We start from the raw sequence: 14,003 nt of genomic DNA, 5'->3' as shown, positions 1-14,003 counted from the left end.
TCTAAAAGAGTTAGTTTGTAGAGTTAGTAGTTATGTAAGCATTAGCAGTTGAATACAGCATGGTTTCAGCGTCAGAAAAATTATTCAGAGATAAACGGCTTTTTGTGAAATTCGATAGAACAGTCACTTTAACCATTCATTTTTGGCATCAGTAAGAGTCAGACATCTAAACAATAGTTTTGAACAGTAATTTCCTCCATAACAGCAGGAAACCCCCCTCTGCTTCCAACTCCTCCCTCCGTGTGTGTTCTCCTCCTGCCTCCCTGGCTCTCCAGCGGGCGTGTCACAACGAAGTTGCTGCTGCCTGGCTGCTGCCTGTTTGCGCGGCCGCTGTTTGAGGAAGTCTGGGTGGACTCGGTCGTTTCGTGGAGTTTTGGTTGAGAGCTTTGATGCGATTCTGGTCATATTTATGCTGCGTGTTTCAAAGTGTGCATCCAATCTATTCTTGGAACCCCCCACCGTTGCCACCGCTGTGCATCAGCGCGAAAGTGAAAGCGTTTTCGCCATCAATTTTACAGTATGAGAACGGCTTCCTCGCGCTTTTCCCTCCAGTTTTGGGTCGCCTCTTTCTACTGTGGAGAGACATGTCGACACTCAGTGGGTCGGTAAAATAGATTATACACATTCAATACCTCCAATTCTGGTGTAGGAGACGTAAAAGGGTTAGATCAACGTCCCACCGTCAAAAATTTTTTTTTATTCTGAAAACGTGTTAACACGTCGTTGGCAGTCAACAGCTGGATTCTGAAAACGTGTTAACACGTTATTGGCAGTGAACGTGTTAACATGGTGTCCTAATGAAAACTGGCTGCGCACAAGGTCGCAAATGGTCGCGCCGCGCAGCTTACGTGCAGGAGACGCGTGCAGTGTGTTTTCAACTTGAGACAATATATAGACACAGGTAACTAATGAAACATGAGGTATAGCTGGGGAAGTCAGGAACACAGAGGGCAAAACGGGAGAGCTGATTGGTGGGGAGAACTCAGGTAATGGGGCAGACTAACGAGATACATAGGCAACAGGTGGGAGGAAAGGCAGACTAACAAGGGAACATGGACAACAGGTGGGGAGAAGACAGAGACTAATACACAAGGAATAAACATAACAAAACTCCTTTCTCTACAATAGAGTCCTAAAGGTCCAGAGTTTAGCTCCTAAGAAATAACACAAATAACACACACAATCACACCATAGCAGGCCACACCATGGCCTGGGCGTTACAACCACAAGTTTCTCAACACGGTGAATCTCACTCGATTTGGGGGCGGAACACGCCAGGATTGGCCAAAGCCAAATCTACTCCCCAAAATTGTCAAATCAAATCATCGACATGCTACTATGGCCCGCCTTTCAACCTGTCATCTCAGATAAGTTTTGTTTTTCAGTCTGAAACGTGACTCCGACCCACGCACCACTTGGGCTCCGTGGGGTTCATCTCATCTTTAAGCTAAAGTAGCAATACCGTAATGGAAAAATACTCCTTCGAAGTCCTGCATTCATATTCATAAGTTTACTTCAGTAAAATATATAGTATTACACATATATATATATATATACACATACCGGTATATATATATATATAATATATATATATATATATTAGGGCATTCACGACTAGTTGTAGTTTTTTTCTCCCCCCAATAAAAACGCTCAACTCACGTCAAAAGGTTTCAAATACAACCAGGCAGCAGGGCTATTGAGATGCAGGCATAACTAGCTAATGTAGTAGACCTTTTCTGACCAAGCTTGATTCCCAAAGCATTTGGCAATAAATTAGTATAAAACAGCATGGCTGATGGCTGTTTTCTCTAACATTAGACTTTTATAATCCAGATAGGCCGAGGCTTCACACACTAACGTTTCGTTGTTTTTCCAATTTTAATTTGAAGTCGAAAAAGGGAAATGGTACGTGTGAAATGATAGAATTGACAGACCAGTGTCAATTCAAATTATCATCACACCATTTCCCTTTTCGGCCTTCAAATTAAAAGTGTGAAACCCAGCTAAAAAAACGGTGCATTATTCACAAACAAATGGGTAACGTTACTTAAAGGAGAATTTCGGTTTTTTACACCACGGTCCTCATTTCCAGCTTAAAATATGTTGTTTTCTACCCACAAATACTTTTGGGTTCATTCGGATCCCCACAGAACATTTGTCGCACTGAGTACACTCCTCAAACACTCAAACAGGCTAGAACGAGAGCCTGCGGGGCATGCTGCTTACACTCTGTAAATGACACTTTTTCGGTCACATCGCGGTTCGTTATGGTTGTAAATATAATTATGAGAACATGAAATAGATATCTAACTAACCGTCCTCTGCTCCCGAGTGCCGACAGCCCACTCCGTTTGCTGTCCGGGTGCCCCGGATGGGCTTGGGAAGATGCAGTGAGAAGCGCTTCTGTTTGTTTACAGTAGAAGAAGAGAAACCACAGAAGAAGTACATAAGCACTGTAAGCCCATCCGGGGCAGATCAGAGTTGACTGTTGTTGACTGTTGTGTTGTTGTTAGCTTAGCTTCTAGCTTGGCATTATTATAGATATCTGATGTCAAGATTATGGACGTTTCAATTCCATTACCGCTCGTGTGGAATCATGCCACATATCGACAACAACAGCAGCGGGAGATGTTATGTGATGGACACCCAGACAGCAAACGGAGTGGGCTGTCGGCACTCGGGAGCAGAGGACGGTTAGTTAGATATCTATTTCATGTTCTCATAATTATATTTACAACCATAACGAACCGCGATGTGACCGAAAAAGTGTCATTTACAGAGTGTAAGCAGCATGCCCCGCAGGCTCTCGTTCTAGCCTGTTTTGAGTGTTTGAGGAGTGTACTCGGTGCGACAAATCTTCTGTGGGGATCCGAATGAACCCAAAAGTATTTGTGGGTAGAAAACATCATATTTTAAGCTGGAAATGAGGACCGTGGTGTAAAAAACCGAAATTCTCCTTTAAGTAATGACAGCTAGTCATTTAATAAAGCATGGTTAAAACAAACTCCACATACACTTGAAGGTCTGCCATGCTGCTATCCTGCTGGCTGTGTAGTCCTGCTTTGGGGCGCGAGGAGAGGTTTTCCGAAATTAACGTTAGTTAGCAACCTAGCCTGGGCCGCTGTCCACATACAGTCCGGTAGGATGCTTCCTAGTATCCATCAAAAGTGACTTTCCTGACACCGTACAAACAACTGGCTGCACTAAAATGAAGTAATGGTTTATGCTATTGAGTATTACTAAAATAAAAACGAAAAGAAAGTCATGTGACTTGTGAGGTTTGTTATTGTTGCACTCGTTCTTCTTCGTCGATTGGAAGGGTCGCAAATAGTCGCAAGGTACCCACAGCGCGGCAGCGCCCCCCAGTGGCATATCTGCTGTACTGCATTATTAACACTGCACTGTGGAAAGAGGGAAAACCAAGAATGACGACTAGTCGACTACTAAACACAGTGTCGACTAGTGGTTTTAGGTGAATGCCCTAATATATATTTATATATATATATATATATATATATATATATATTAGGGCTGTCAGCGTTAACGCGTTAATCGCGATGCTATTAAGGGCCGACCATAACGTGTTTTTTTTTATCGCGTTAATCGCATGCCGCTATTTTGTCCCTTCGACGCACCCATACTTGTAGTCAAGCCGGTCGCGCAGCAGTTTCCTGTCTCCTGCTGTTGCAGGCAAGGAAAAGATAGACACCAATACGCTTCTAAAGGGCTAGTTTTACTTAAAAAAAACTCCCAAATGGCACAATGGACAAGTCAACAGTAGTTTGCAACTTGTGTAAAACGGAATTAAAATATCACCGAAGTACATCGAGTTTGAGCTATCACCTAAAAGCTAAGCATACCGGAGCAGTTAGCATTGCCGTAGCCTCAACGTGAGACTCATCAGTCATTCTTCCTTCAGATTCTCAGATGCGCTGGTCCTGGCGGCTTCCGGCGGCGGCGCTGTGGAGCAGTCAAAACCCAAAATGACACAGCCGAAGAAGGCTGTGTCTGAGCTAAAAACTTTGCCACTTCCATGTGAATAATGGCTCGGTATTGGAAACTACGGAAGATTTTGGGGTACATTGGCGCCGTAGCATTGGATAACAACATTGTGTGTGAGGTAGGTACAGTTTTATTGTGATTGATAACGTGTATATCGCGTGAATTGATTGGAGCCGACCTCCCAGTGGCTAGAGGACCCGCGCATCCGAGACTCTGAAGGAAGAATGACTGATGAGTCTCACGTTGAGGCTACGGCGACGCTAGCTGCTCCGGTATAGAGACACTGCGGAGCGCGTCACCATTCAGAAACCACGCCCAAAACGGGGGGAAACAGAAAATCCCCTCCAATCCTGGCGTTCTCCTATGTCGCGTACATGGTCGCGTGTTGCACACAAAGATTGGATATACGGACTTGAACACTTCAACTTACTTCCTTGACAGCTATCCACATTTTTCTTCTCGCCAATTCTCAATGGCTTCCTTGTTTTGATCAGGAGTAAAAAAAACTTTAACTGGCGATTTTTTACATTTGTTGTCTGCGCAGCCCCACCACACAACAGCTTTTAGCTATGTTTAATTCAAGGAAAATGACGCTGGTGTGTGGAAGTGAACGGAGGGATTTCCCCCGTGATGGGCGTGGCCTATTTCATGCAGTGTCTCTATGCTTAGCTTTTAGGTGATAGCTCAAACTCGATGTACTTCGGTGATATTTGAATTCCGTTTTAAGCAAGGTGCAAACTACTGTTGCCTTGTCCACTGTGCCATTTTGGGAGTTTTTTTTAAAGTAAAATGAGCCATTTAGAAACGTGTTGCTGACTTTCTTTTCCATGCCTGCAACAGCAGGAGACAGGAAACCGCTGCGACCGGCTTGAATACAAGTACGGGTGCCTCGAAGGGACAAAATAGCGGGATGCGATTATATAGTATTGAAATTGGAATATTAGCAGAGGTATTAGCAGTAAAATGTACTGAAGTATCAATTGTAAAAGTACTCATTCTTTGTTGTGTGTTAAATTATTGAAGCATTCAGAAGTATTTTAATGTCTGTATAACTATACTGTTTTTAGTATATAGGAGTTTAAAGTGATAATACAGAAGATTTTTATCTCAATAAATGTCTGTTAAGTCATATCTATCTGATAGTGAGTCAACACAATGGTGATTGAGCGTATGGCCCAATGATGGAAGCCTTTGCATTTTCAGTATTGCAGCATTTATTAACTTGGTGTCTGTGGTGACACATGGTGGGCGGAGCTAACACAATAGACTCACTCTGTAGGTTCACAGGGTGGGCGGAGCTAACACAATAGACTCACTCTGTAGGTTACTGTAGGTTGACAACTCTTGTGTGAAAGTAGAATAACAAGCTACTTTTTTCCGGTCTCTGCTAGCATTACGGGTGGTTACTATGGTCGAACAAACTGACTAATGTCACATAATAACAGTTTGGATCTCACCTGCAATTACCACTCATCGCCAATAGGTGCCTCCCAAGAGAACAAAACTGAAATCTTCCGTATTATCACTTTAACCATAAAAATGCAACATATTTTATGAACTTATCATATCTTTTAGGGGTAAATCCTTATTCTTCAAAGTAACTAGTGACTCCAGCCAGCAGATAAATATAGATGAGGAAAAGTAGAAAGTCTCAGAGAATGGAAAAACTCCAGAAAGTGGCAGTACCTCAAAACTGGACTGAAGTACGGTACTTGGATAAATGTATAGTTACTTTCCACCTGTATTGACCTGCCCTCTCCCCCCTATCCCCCCCCCCCCCCTCCAGAGATCGTGGACCGGGTGGTGCTGGGAGAGTGGCCCTGCTTGCGGCCCACCGTGGACCCCCAAAGCCACAGCCCCGAGCTGGGCCAGCTGATGCAGCGCTGCTGGGCCGAGGAGCCCACCGAGAGGCCCGAGTTCAGCCACATCAAGCTGCTGCTGCGCAAGCAAAACAGGTCTGTACTGTAGCACCCAGTAATGTACACATTTCCTGAAAATGTAATAACACATGTACTCATTTCCATGTAATAACGCCTGAAAATGTAATAACATTTGCACTTACAGTAAAGGGCCACTTTGCCAATTTTCCACCAGCTTTGTATCATTACAAAAAAAAGTGTATGCAATGTTTAACTGGCTGGACTGAGAGCTCCCCATTCATTCACAGAACGTCCTCGACTCATCATTGTGATGATTATTATTATTATGATCATTGTGATCATTATGATGAATGAAGGTACAGAGAGTAATAGTGATAGTGATACTGATACTTTGGACCAGGAAGTTCTGTGAATGCTCTCAGTCCAGGCAAGATGGAGGGAAGTTAAACATTGTTAATTTGCATAATTGATTTAGTAATGATGCAAAGCTGGTTGAAAATCAGACAAGTGGCCCTTTAACTTGATGGAAAATGTAATAAAAGCCATAATGTAAAAACTTGACCAATAATATAATACAATGTCCTGACTGATGGTAATCACATTTTGACCGATAATGTAATAGCTTTCAGGTGGGTAATTGAATTCATTAATAACTTTTTCAAAACTGATGATGTAATAATTTTAAAGTGGTCCACTATAACCGTGATCAGTCACTATAAGCGGGTTCCACACTGTAGTAAATTTACTCTGTGTGTGTGTGTGTGTGTGTGTGTGTGTGTGTGTGTGTGTGTGTGTGTGTGTGTGTGTGTGTGTGTGTGTGTGTGTGTGTGCATGCTAATGCAACGGTGGCGCTGCGCACGCGGCGACCCGGCTGAGGGCAGTAGATGGTCTTTTGGAATCTGTACATAATGCAACAAATGTTTATGTATTGTATAATATTGAAGTGTGCCTTATTACTTTTTCAAACTAGTAATAATGTATCTCAATTCTGAAGTGTGCCTTCATTACTACTATCAAATTAGTAATGATGTTGTAATTTCCACTACTGTCTGATGTGAACCAAAGTGCCCTTCTGGGACATGTATTAAACTGATTGATTGATTGATTGATGCGTGTGTGCGTGCGTGGGTGTGTGCAGAGAGTCCAGGACCAACATCCTTGACAACCTTCTGTCTCGTATGGAGCAGTATGCCAACAACCTGGAGGAGCTGGTGGAGGACCGCACCCAGGCTTACCATGAGGAGAAACGCAAGGCAGAGGCCCTGCTCTACCAGATCCTGCCTCAGTCAGTGTTACGGCACATTTCCACAGCACATAGTATCACATATTATCGCCTCAAATTTATTTTGCTCTACTCTACTCTCTTTTGGTAGTATCTAGGTTTGCAAAGGGAGGGAGAATTTCTGTAACTTTCCAGAAATTTTCTATGGGAAGTTACGCTCTGGAATTTGGGAAAATTTCAAAAAAACAAAAAGTGTGTTCCCATCAAAGTTGGAAACATTCCATGGGAATTAAGGGGACTTAACTGGAAATTTGGGGTTAATTTATACTAAAGGCTTTTTGCACACCAAGTCCGTATTTTTCATCCAAAATTGTCGCATGTTTTAAAATAAATACGACCTCATGTTGTGTCATTCATGTTTACACACTGACTCCGACACTTTTGTCCGTCATTAAAGTTTTCGAAACAGGTTTGATTTTCTGCATTTTTCAAATCAGTCAATAGCCTTTTGCGAGCTGTTTAACCCGTCTGTGTTTTCAGATGACGGATTAAACAAAACACATACGGGGAAAAAACAGACTGTGTGCAAAGACCTTAACTGTACAGTGCGCTATACAGACATAAATATAAACATTTTGTTTTGTTGTAAGCAGTCATGCAATATTATTATGCAAAAATGTTTAATGGATTCTTTTCGTTGAACAACTATAGATCAAATATATCATCCAGAAGTATCATCTAAACTTACCTGACTGGATGGGCTCAAATGCTAGGATGCTATCTGTACATCTGGATCATTTTGTTGTTGTTCATTGACAGAATCCATTAGAGTTCAAAAATGCCATTTTTAGAATGTCTATAAGACATCTTTGCATGCATGTCGTGCAGTTCGGTGGCGGAGCAGCTGAAGAGAGGAGAGACGGTTCAGGCCGAAGCCTTCGACTCTGTGACCATCTACTTCAGCGACATCGTGGGCTTCACCTCCATCTCTGCTGAGAGCACGCCCATGGAGGTCAGGGAGCCATACTGCCCAGGAAGAACATTTACATGAACCAGTCCCTCCAGGATTTTGCTTTTTGTTCTTTTTGTTCTTTTTATTGATTTATTGCTGGATTTTGCTGCGGCTTTTCACAAAAATTGCAATGTAATTTGCAACATTTAATGTGAATTTTTTGCTGTAAAATTGTGGGAACTGACAAAAATTGCAAGTTGATGAAAAAAAGATATACCGGTATGTGTATATATATATATATGTGTGTGTGTGTGTGTGTGTGTGTGTGTGTGTGTGTGTGTGTGTGTGTGTGTGTGTGTGTGTGTGTGTGTGTGTGTGTGTGTGTGTGTGTGTGTGTGTGTGTGTGTGTGTGTTGTGTGTGTGTGTGTGTGTATATATATATATATTCTTTTTTTTCTTTTCTTTTTTTAATATATATATAACCAACCTGATGGCAACTTTTCTCAAAACTCAATGCAATTTGCAAAGTTTTGTGTTATTTTCTTTTCTGTGTGAAAATAGCAGGAACTGGCAAAAATATCAAGTTGAGGTACCTGTTTTGCCATTTTTGCAGACAATTTGTGGGAACTTGCAAGCCCCTGCAAATATAAATATAAATTTGCATTAACAATTGCAAAATCACAATTTCCTGGAGGGACTGATTAAAGGATAATGAGATGGCTTGACTTTATATAATTTACTGTTCAAGAAATATTTGATGGTGAAACATAATGATAGATTGAGAGTTGCAGGCAGATGGTAGGTAACTAACTCATATCTGTTGTGTTGAGCTGCAGGTGGTGACGCTCCTGAATGACCTGTAACTAACTCATATGTGTTGTGTTGAGCTGCAGGTGGTGACGCTCCTGAATGATCTGTGACTAACTCATATGTGTTGTGGTGAGCTGCAGGTGGTGACGCTCCTGAATGACCTGTAACTAACTCATATGTGTTGTGGTGAGCTGCAGGTGGTGACGCTCCTGAATGACCTGTAACTAACTCATATGTGTTGTGGTGAGCTGCAGGTGGTGACGCTCCTGAATGACCTGTACACCTGCTTTGATGCCATCATCGACAACTTTGATGTTTACAAGGTGAAGGAAGTAGGGCATTCATACTGCATTTTAGTACTAGTCATCAACTACTCCCAAAAAGTCTAGTCGACACTAGTGTGTGTGTGTGTGTGTGTGTGTGTGTGTGTGTGTGTGTGTGGTATTTTTTTCCACCCAATAAAAAGGATCAATTCTCATCAAAAGGCTCTCAAAAAATAATGTAGGCGGGACCAACCTGGGGGTATGTGAAATAGCAGAGTCCTGATTGGCTCTGACAGGCTGTTTACAAATGAGCCAGCAACTTGTCTGAGGTGGAGATACGACTGTTTGACTGCAGTAACAACATAGACGAGAGTCTTTCCCTCTCTAAATACCTTCAATTCTGTTTAGTTAACATGGCATCATGTAGAAAATGATTGTTCAAAACAAAATCTATGTTCTATTTATTTATTTATATAGTTTATTCCAACCACAGATGAAGGATTAGTCGAGTATGATGCACAGTGTCAACTAGTCTGTGAAAGCCAGATCTGGTGGGAGCAGAGCAATAGATTATGGTGTCATCTGCATATAACATCTCTCTAATGAGCATTCACGTGAAAACACCCCGAGCCATTCACAGCCAGTCCATCAGGAAAAGACCCGACAAACAAATAAATCAAAAACACTCGACTCCATTTCCAACACATGGAGGCACGAAGAGAATAGCTACGCCAAACTCAATTTAAAATTGTGGCACTTTAAGGCTGGCAAAGTAGCATGAAAGTTTGATGAAACAATATTATAAAGCGCTGCTTACACGCCGAATTTACCAAAAGAGCCGAATAATCTGACCATAATTGACTGACTTACTTGAACATCCGTCTGTCTCACCATGCAGCCCCCAGCCGTAACCTCGCATCACAGCTGTTGTTTTAATACATCCAACACCTGGATCAAGCCCTCAGCCTGTGCCAGCACATGTGGATACATGATCTCCATCTCCCGGCCACGTCTTGTTACACCCTGCAGTCCCTCCAAGCTCCACATCCGTTCAGTTCACGTTGTTTGTTAATGCGACTAGCTAACTTTCTGCACAATAAAAAACGAATGGAAAATGTAATGTGCTATCTAATGTATCTACCTATCAGTTAGTCTCTTAAAACAGACTGTCTCATCTACATCCGGCGAATGCAGCTATACAGTCTGTACGTTACACCCCCAGAACATGCACAAGGAAGTTGGGAAAAAAACCTTCAGACAGGAAGGAAGTTCGACGGAATCCGACCAATCACGACATGTGTGTCCACGAAAAATGCGGCATATTGGATTCTGATTGGACTAATGAGCGGAAGACCCGCCTTTTTGCGATTCTGATTGGACTAATGAGCGGAAAACCCGCCTTTCTACTTCCCATTCCGGTTGGTGCATGATTCTCCCCCACAAAGTACAGACGGTATGGCGGAAGCATTTGAAAATTGCGGAAGCCAACTCGTCTGTTCTAAGAGACTACCTATCAGTCATCACAGTGCCAGGCAGGCCAGGGATCTACTTCCTTATTAGGTTCATGATGGCGCCTCAAGCTGAAACCCAGTTGAAGATGACATTTTATTGGATGAACACTTAAGTCAATCGTATGGTTGGTTGTTGATTGGTAGGGCAGGCTAGGGCATTCATCTGTTGTGAATGTGTTTTTCGACCAATCATAGATTAGCATGAGATAAATTAGAGAGGAAATGAAACGCCCAAGGGGGTAATGCCAATGGATCATACCCCTGAGGGAATGGCACACAGACAGTAGACTCTGCATGGCACCACAATGCCCTTTCCATCAGTGCCCTACATGTGTCACTGTTGAAGCATTTTAAGAATATCATGAATACCATGAATTTTATTAAGAAAAAACACATTTGATTGCTATTTTATAAAAATAGATATATATTATTATATAAAATCCCCCATCACTTCTAAAAAATAAGGGAGGCTCATCCTCCCTTGCATACATTAATAACCTCCACTGATATATACACACCCCGCCCCAGGTGGAGACAATTGGCGACGCCTACATGGTTGTGTCGGGGCTGCCGGTGAGGAACGGGAAACTGCACGGCCGGGAGATTGCCCGCATGGCACTCGCCCTGCTGCACGCCGTCAAGACCTTCAAGATGAGAGACCGCCCTGACCAGCAGCTCAAACTACGCATCGGCATCCACAGCGGTGAGAGCAACATCCTCCCTTTCCCATCACGTCCTGTGTGGTTGTTCTGTCCTCCTGACCCCTTGGCCCACTATACAGACTCGCCCGCTTACATTTCTCCACCGTTAAAAAAACGAAAAATGCCGTGCATCCGGGTAGTGTAGAGGTAATTAAGCACTCGCCTGAGACCCGGGTTCAATTCCCCGCAGCGGTACTTCCAGCTGGGTCAGACATTCCTACAGACACAATTGGCCGTGTCTGCGGGTGGGAAGCCGGTGGGTTATGTGTCCTGGTCGCTGCACTAGCACCTCCTATGATCGGTCAGGGTGCCTGTTCGGGGGGAGGGGAACTGGGGCATGATCCTCCCACGCGCTACGTCCTGCCGGTGAAGCTCCTCGCTGTCGAGTGAAAAGAAGCGGCTGGTGACTGCACATGTATCAGAGGAAGCATGTGCTAGTCTACAACTCTCCCCCCTTTTTTCAAGTGGCAAATTTAGAGTATATAATTTATATTACTCGGTATTACGGTATGTAGTATGCATAAAATCCTTTCCTTTTCCTTGTGTGCTTGTGTGCTTGTGTGTGTGTGTGTGTGTGTGTGTGTGTGTGTGTGTGTGCCCGTGAGTGCACGCCCGTGCGTGTGTGTGGGTGCACGCACGTGCATGTGTGTGTGGGTGCACGCCCGTGCGTGCGTGTGTGTGTGTGTGTGTGTACAGGCCCAGTGTGTGCGGGTGTGGTTGGTCTGAAGATGCCACGGTATTGTCTGTTTGGAGACACAGTGAACACCTCGTCACGCATGGAGTCCAGCGGAGAGGGTCAGTCTGTCCACTAACTAACTCACAGCTCTCAACGTCTGGTTTGGATAAAGAGAAAGCAGAGAAATAGCCTGATATCAGACTGAATAGTCAACTCGTTACTGAGATTGCCCCCATAAGCAATCACTAGAGACCAAGGTATCGGCCTGAAGCTAGCGTTAGATTCAAGATTCAAGATTCAAGTTAGTTACTCCAGTTGGGAGAACCCACACAAAAAACACCTCCCCTTTGAATAAATGCCTTCTTGGAAGGAAATCTAGATAACGCTTTATTTTCTGGGTCCACAATTCCCTAATAATTTCCTATAAGGATTTAATTTCCTCTCAGGACGTTTCCATTAGTCAAGTCAAGTCAAGTTTATTTGTATAGCCCTAATTCACAAGTATGTCTCAGAGGACTTCACGCAGTATCTCTAGCTAAATCTAGCTGACACAAGAATAGCAATTACAGTAGTAATAATGACAACATGAATGAACACATCACATGATAGAGAGAGACAGAAAGAGAAACAGAGGGAGAAAGGGGGGTGGAAATGTGGGGGAGGAGAGAGCAGGGAAAGGGAGGGGGTGGGGAGGGAGCAGGGATAGGAAGGGAGAGTGGGGGGATGTGGGGGAGGAGGGAGCAGGGAAATGGGGGGAGGAGAGAGCAGGGAAAGGTCATTACATTAGTCTGGAGAGTCAAGCCAATACTGATCATTTCTTTCCTGGAAAGAACTGGAAAGCTATAAAGTATTTATTGGAAAAATAATAGTCTGCCTATTATGTTTCCAATAAATAGTTTATAGCTTTCCAGTTCTTTCCAGGAAATTAATTATCAGTAATGGATCGACCCAATTATCAGAAGTCATTATTCATATAATTACTGTATATAATATAGGTATTTAGTGAATTCTTAATTTTTTTTTCTCATTTTCTATGTATTCTGCTGCATAACGGTTCTGTCTTTGAAACAATATTTTCACTGCAACTACAACAGAATGTCATGGTTCTTTTCAGAAAAATTCATAAGAAGTTAACAGTTCCTTTCTAGAAAATTGCGTTACCCAAACGTGTCATGAATAATTCTGTCTTCTGATGCCTAAAGGACCTATTTGCGAAAGAATGAAAGTAATTAAAGTAAAGAGACAGATTTCAGGTTGAAATGCAATAGGACAGAAGAAATATAGGCTACAGAAATTAATGTATAAGCAGTATATATACATATGTATGTGTGTGTGTGTGTGTGTGTGTGTGTGTGTGTGTGTGTGTGTGTGTGCGCGCGCGTGCGTGCGTGCGTGCGTGCGTGCATGTATGTGTCCATGCAGCTCTGAAGATCCACGTGTCGGCGGCAACTCGCGAGGTTCTGCTGGAGTTCGACTGCTTCCAGCTGGAGCTGAGAGGAGAGATCGACGTCAAGGGAAAAGGCAAGATGACCACCTATTGGCTACTGGGAGACAGCGACAGCCAATGACAGAGCACCTGGGAAGGAGGATAGGAAGGAGAGAAAGAGAAAAGGGAAAGAAAGACGAGAAGACGTGGAAGATGAAGGCAAATAATTGTGCATTAATCTGCTGTTGGATTTTCGAATCTGTGACTTTCCCACTGCGAAGCAGCATTTGAACGCCACACGAGCCAGGCACTGAGGAGCTAGTGTGAGACTAGGGGTTTCCCACTGAGCCGCCTGCTATTGGTGACCTGTCAATCATGCCCCAAAGAATAGTCTGCTTTATCATCTGTTTGACTTACATAATTTACAACATGAACATCATTCTATATTGAAGAAGACTTGAAACTAGCGATTGAGACCATAAACTCTAAAGTGGAGTCGCCCCCTGCTGGCCCTTAGAAAGAATGCAGGTTTACGGTACTTCAGCATTGGCTTCATTTTT

At 43.2% G+C, this 14,003-nt stretch overlaps 1 protein-coding gene across 1 annotated transcript in view; it reads left to right on the top strand.

The window, feature by feature from the left end:
• LOC310785201 (atrial natriuretic peptide receptor 1-like) overlaps positions 1 to 13,585 on the top strand; it is a gene marked incomplete at both ends in the record, with an annotated part of 143,886 nt that extends 130,301 nt beyond the window's left edge. Inside the window, 7 exons of the mRNA XM_083646196.1 lie at positions 5,789 to 5,957; positions 7,021 to 7,167; positions 7,993 to 8,116; positions 9,121 to 9,189; positions 11,169 to 11,343; positions 12,038 to 12,136; positions 13,440 to 13,585. Coding sequence (XP_083502322.1) covers positions 5,789 to 5,957; positions 7,021 to 7,167; positions 7,993 to 8,116; positions 9,121 to 9,189; positions 11,169 to 11,343; positions 12,038 to 12,136; positions 13,440 to 13,585 — 929 coding nt within the window. The remainder of the gene's footprint in view (positions 1 to 5,788; positions 5,958 to 7,020; positions 7,168 to 7,992; positions 8,117 to 9,120; positions 9,190 to 11,168; positions 11,344 to 12,037; positions 12,137 to 13,439) is intronic.
• Between the last annotated feature and the right edge of the window lie 418 nt (positions 13,586 to 14,003).

Source organism: Poromitra crassiceps, assembly GCF_964638095.1.
Source record: "Poromitra crassiceps genome assembly, chromosome: 1".
NCBI lineage: Eukaryota > Metazoa > Chordata > Actinopteri > Beryciformes > Melamphaidae > Poromitra > Poromitra crassiceps.
The sequence above is the reverse complement of the archived record's forward strand: the minus strand, read 5'-3'. Positions and strand labels throughout refer to the sequence as shown.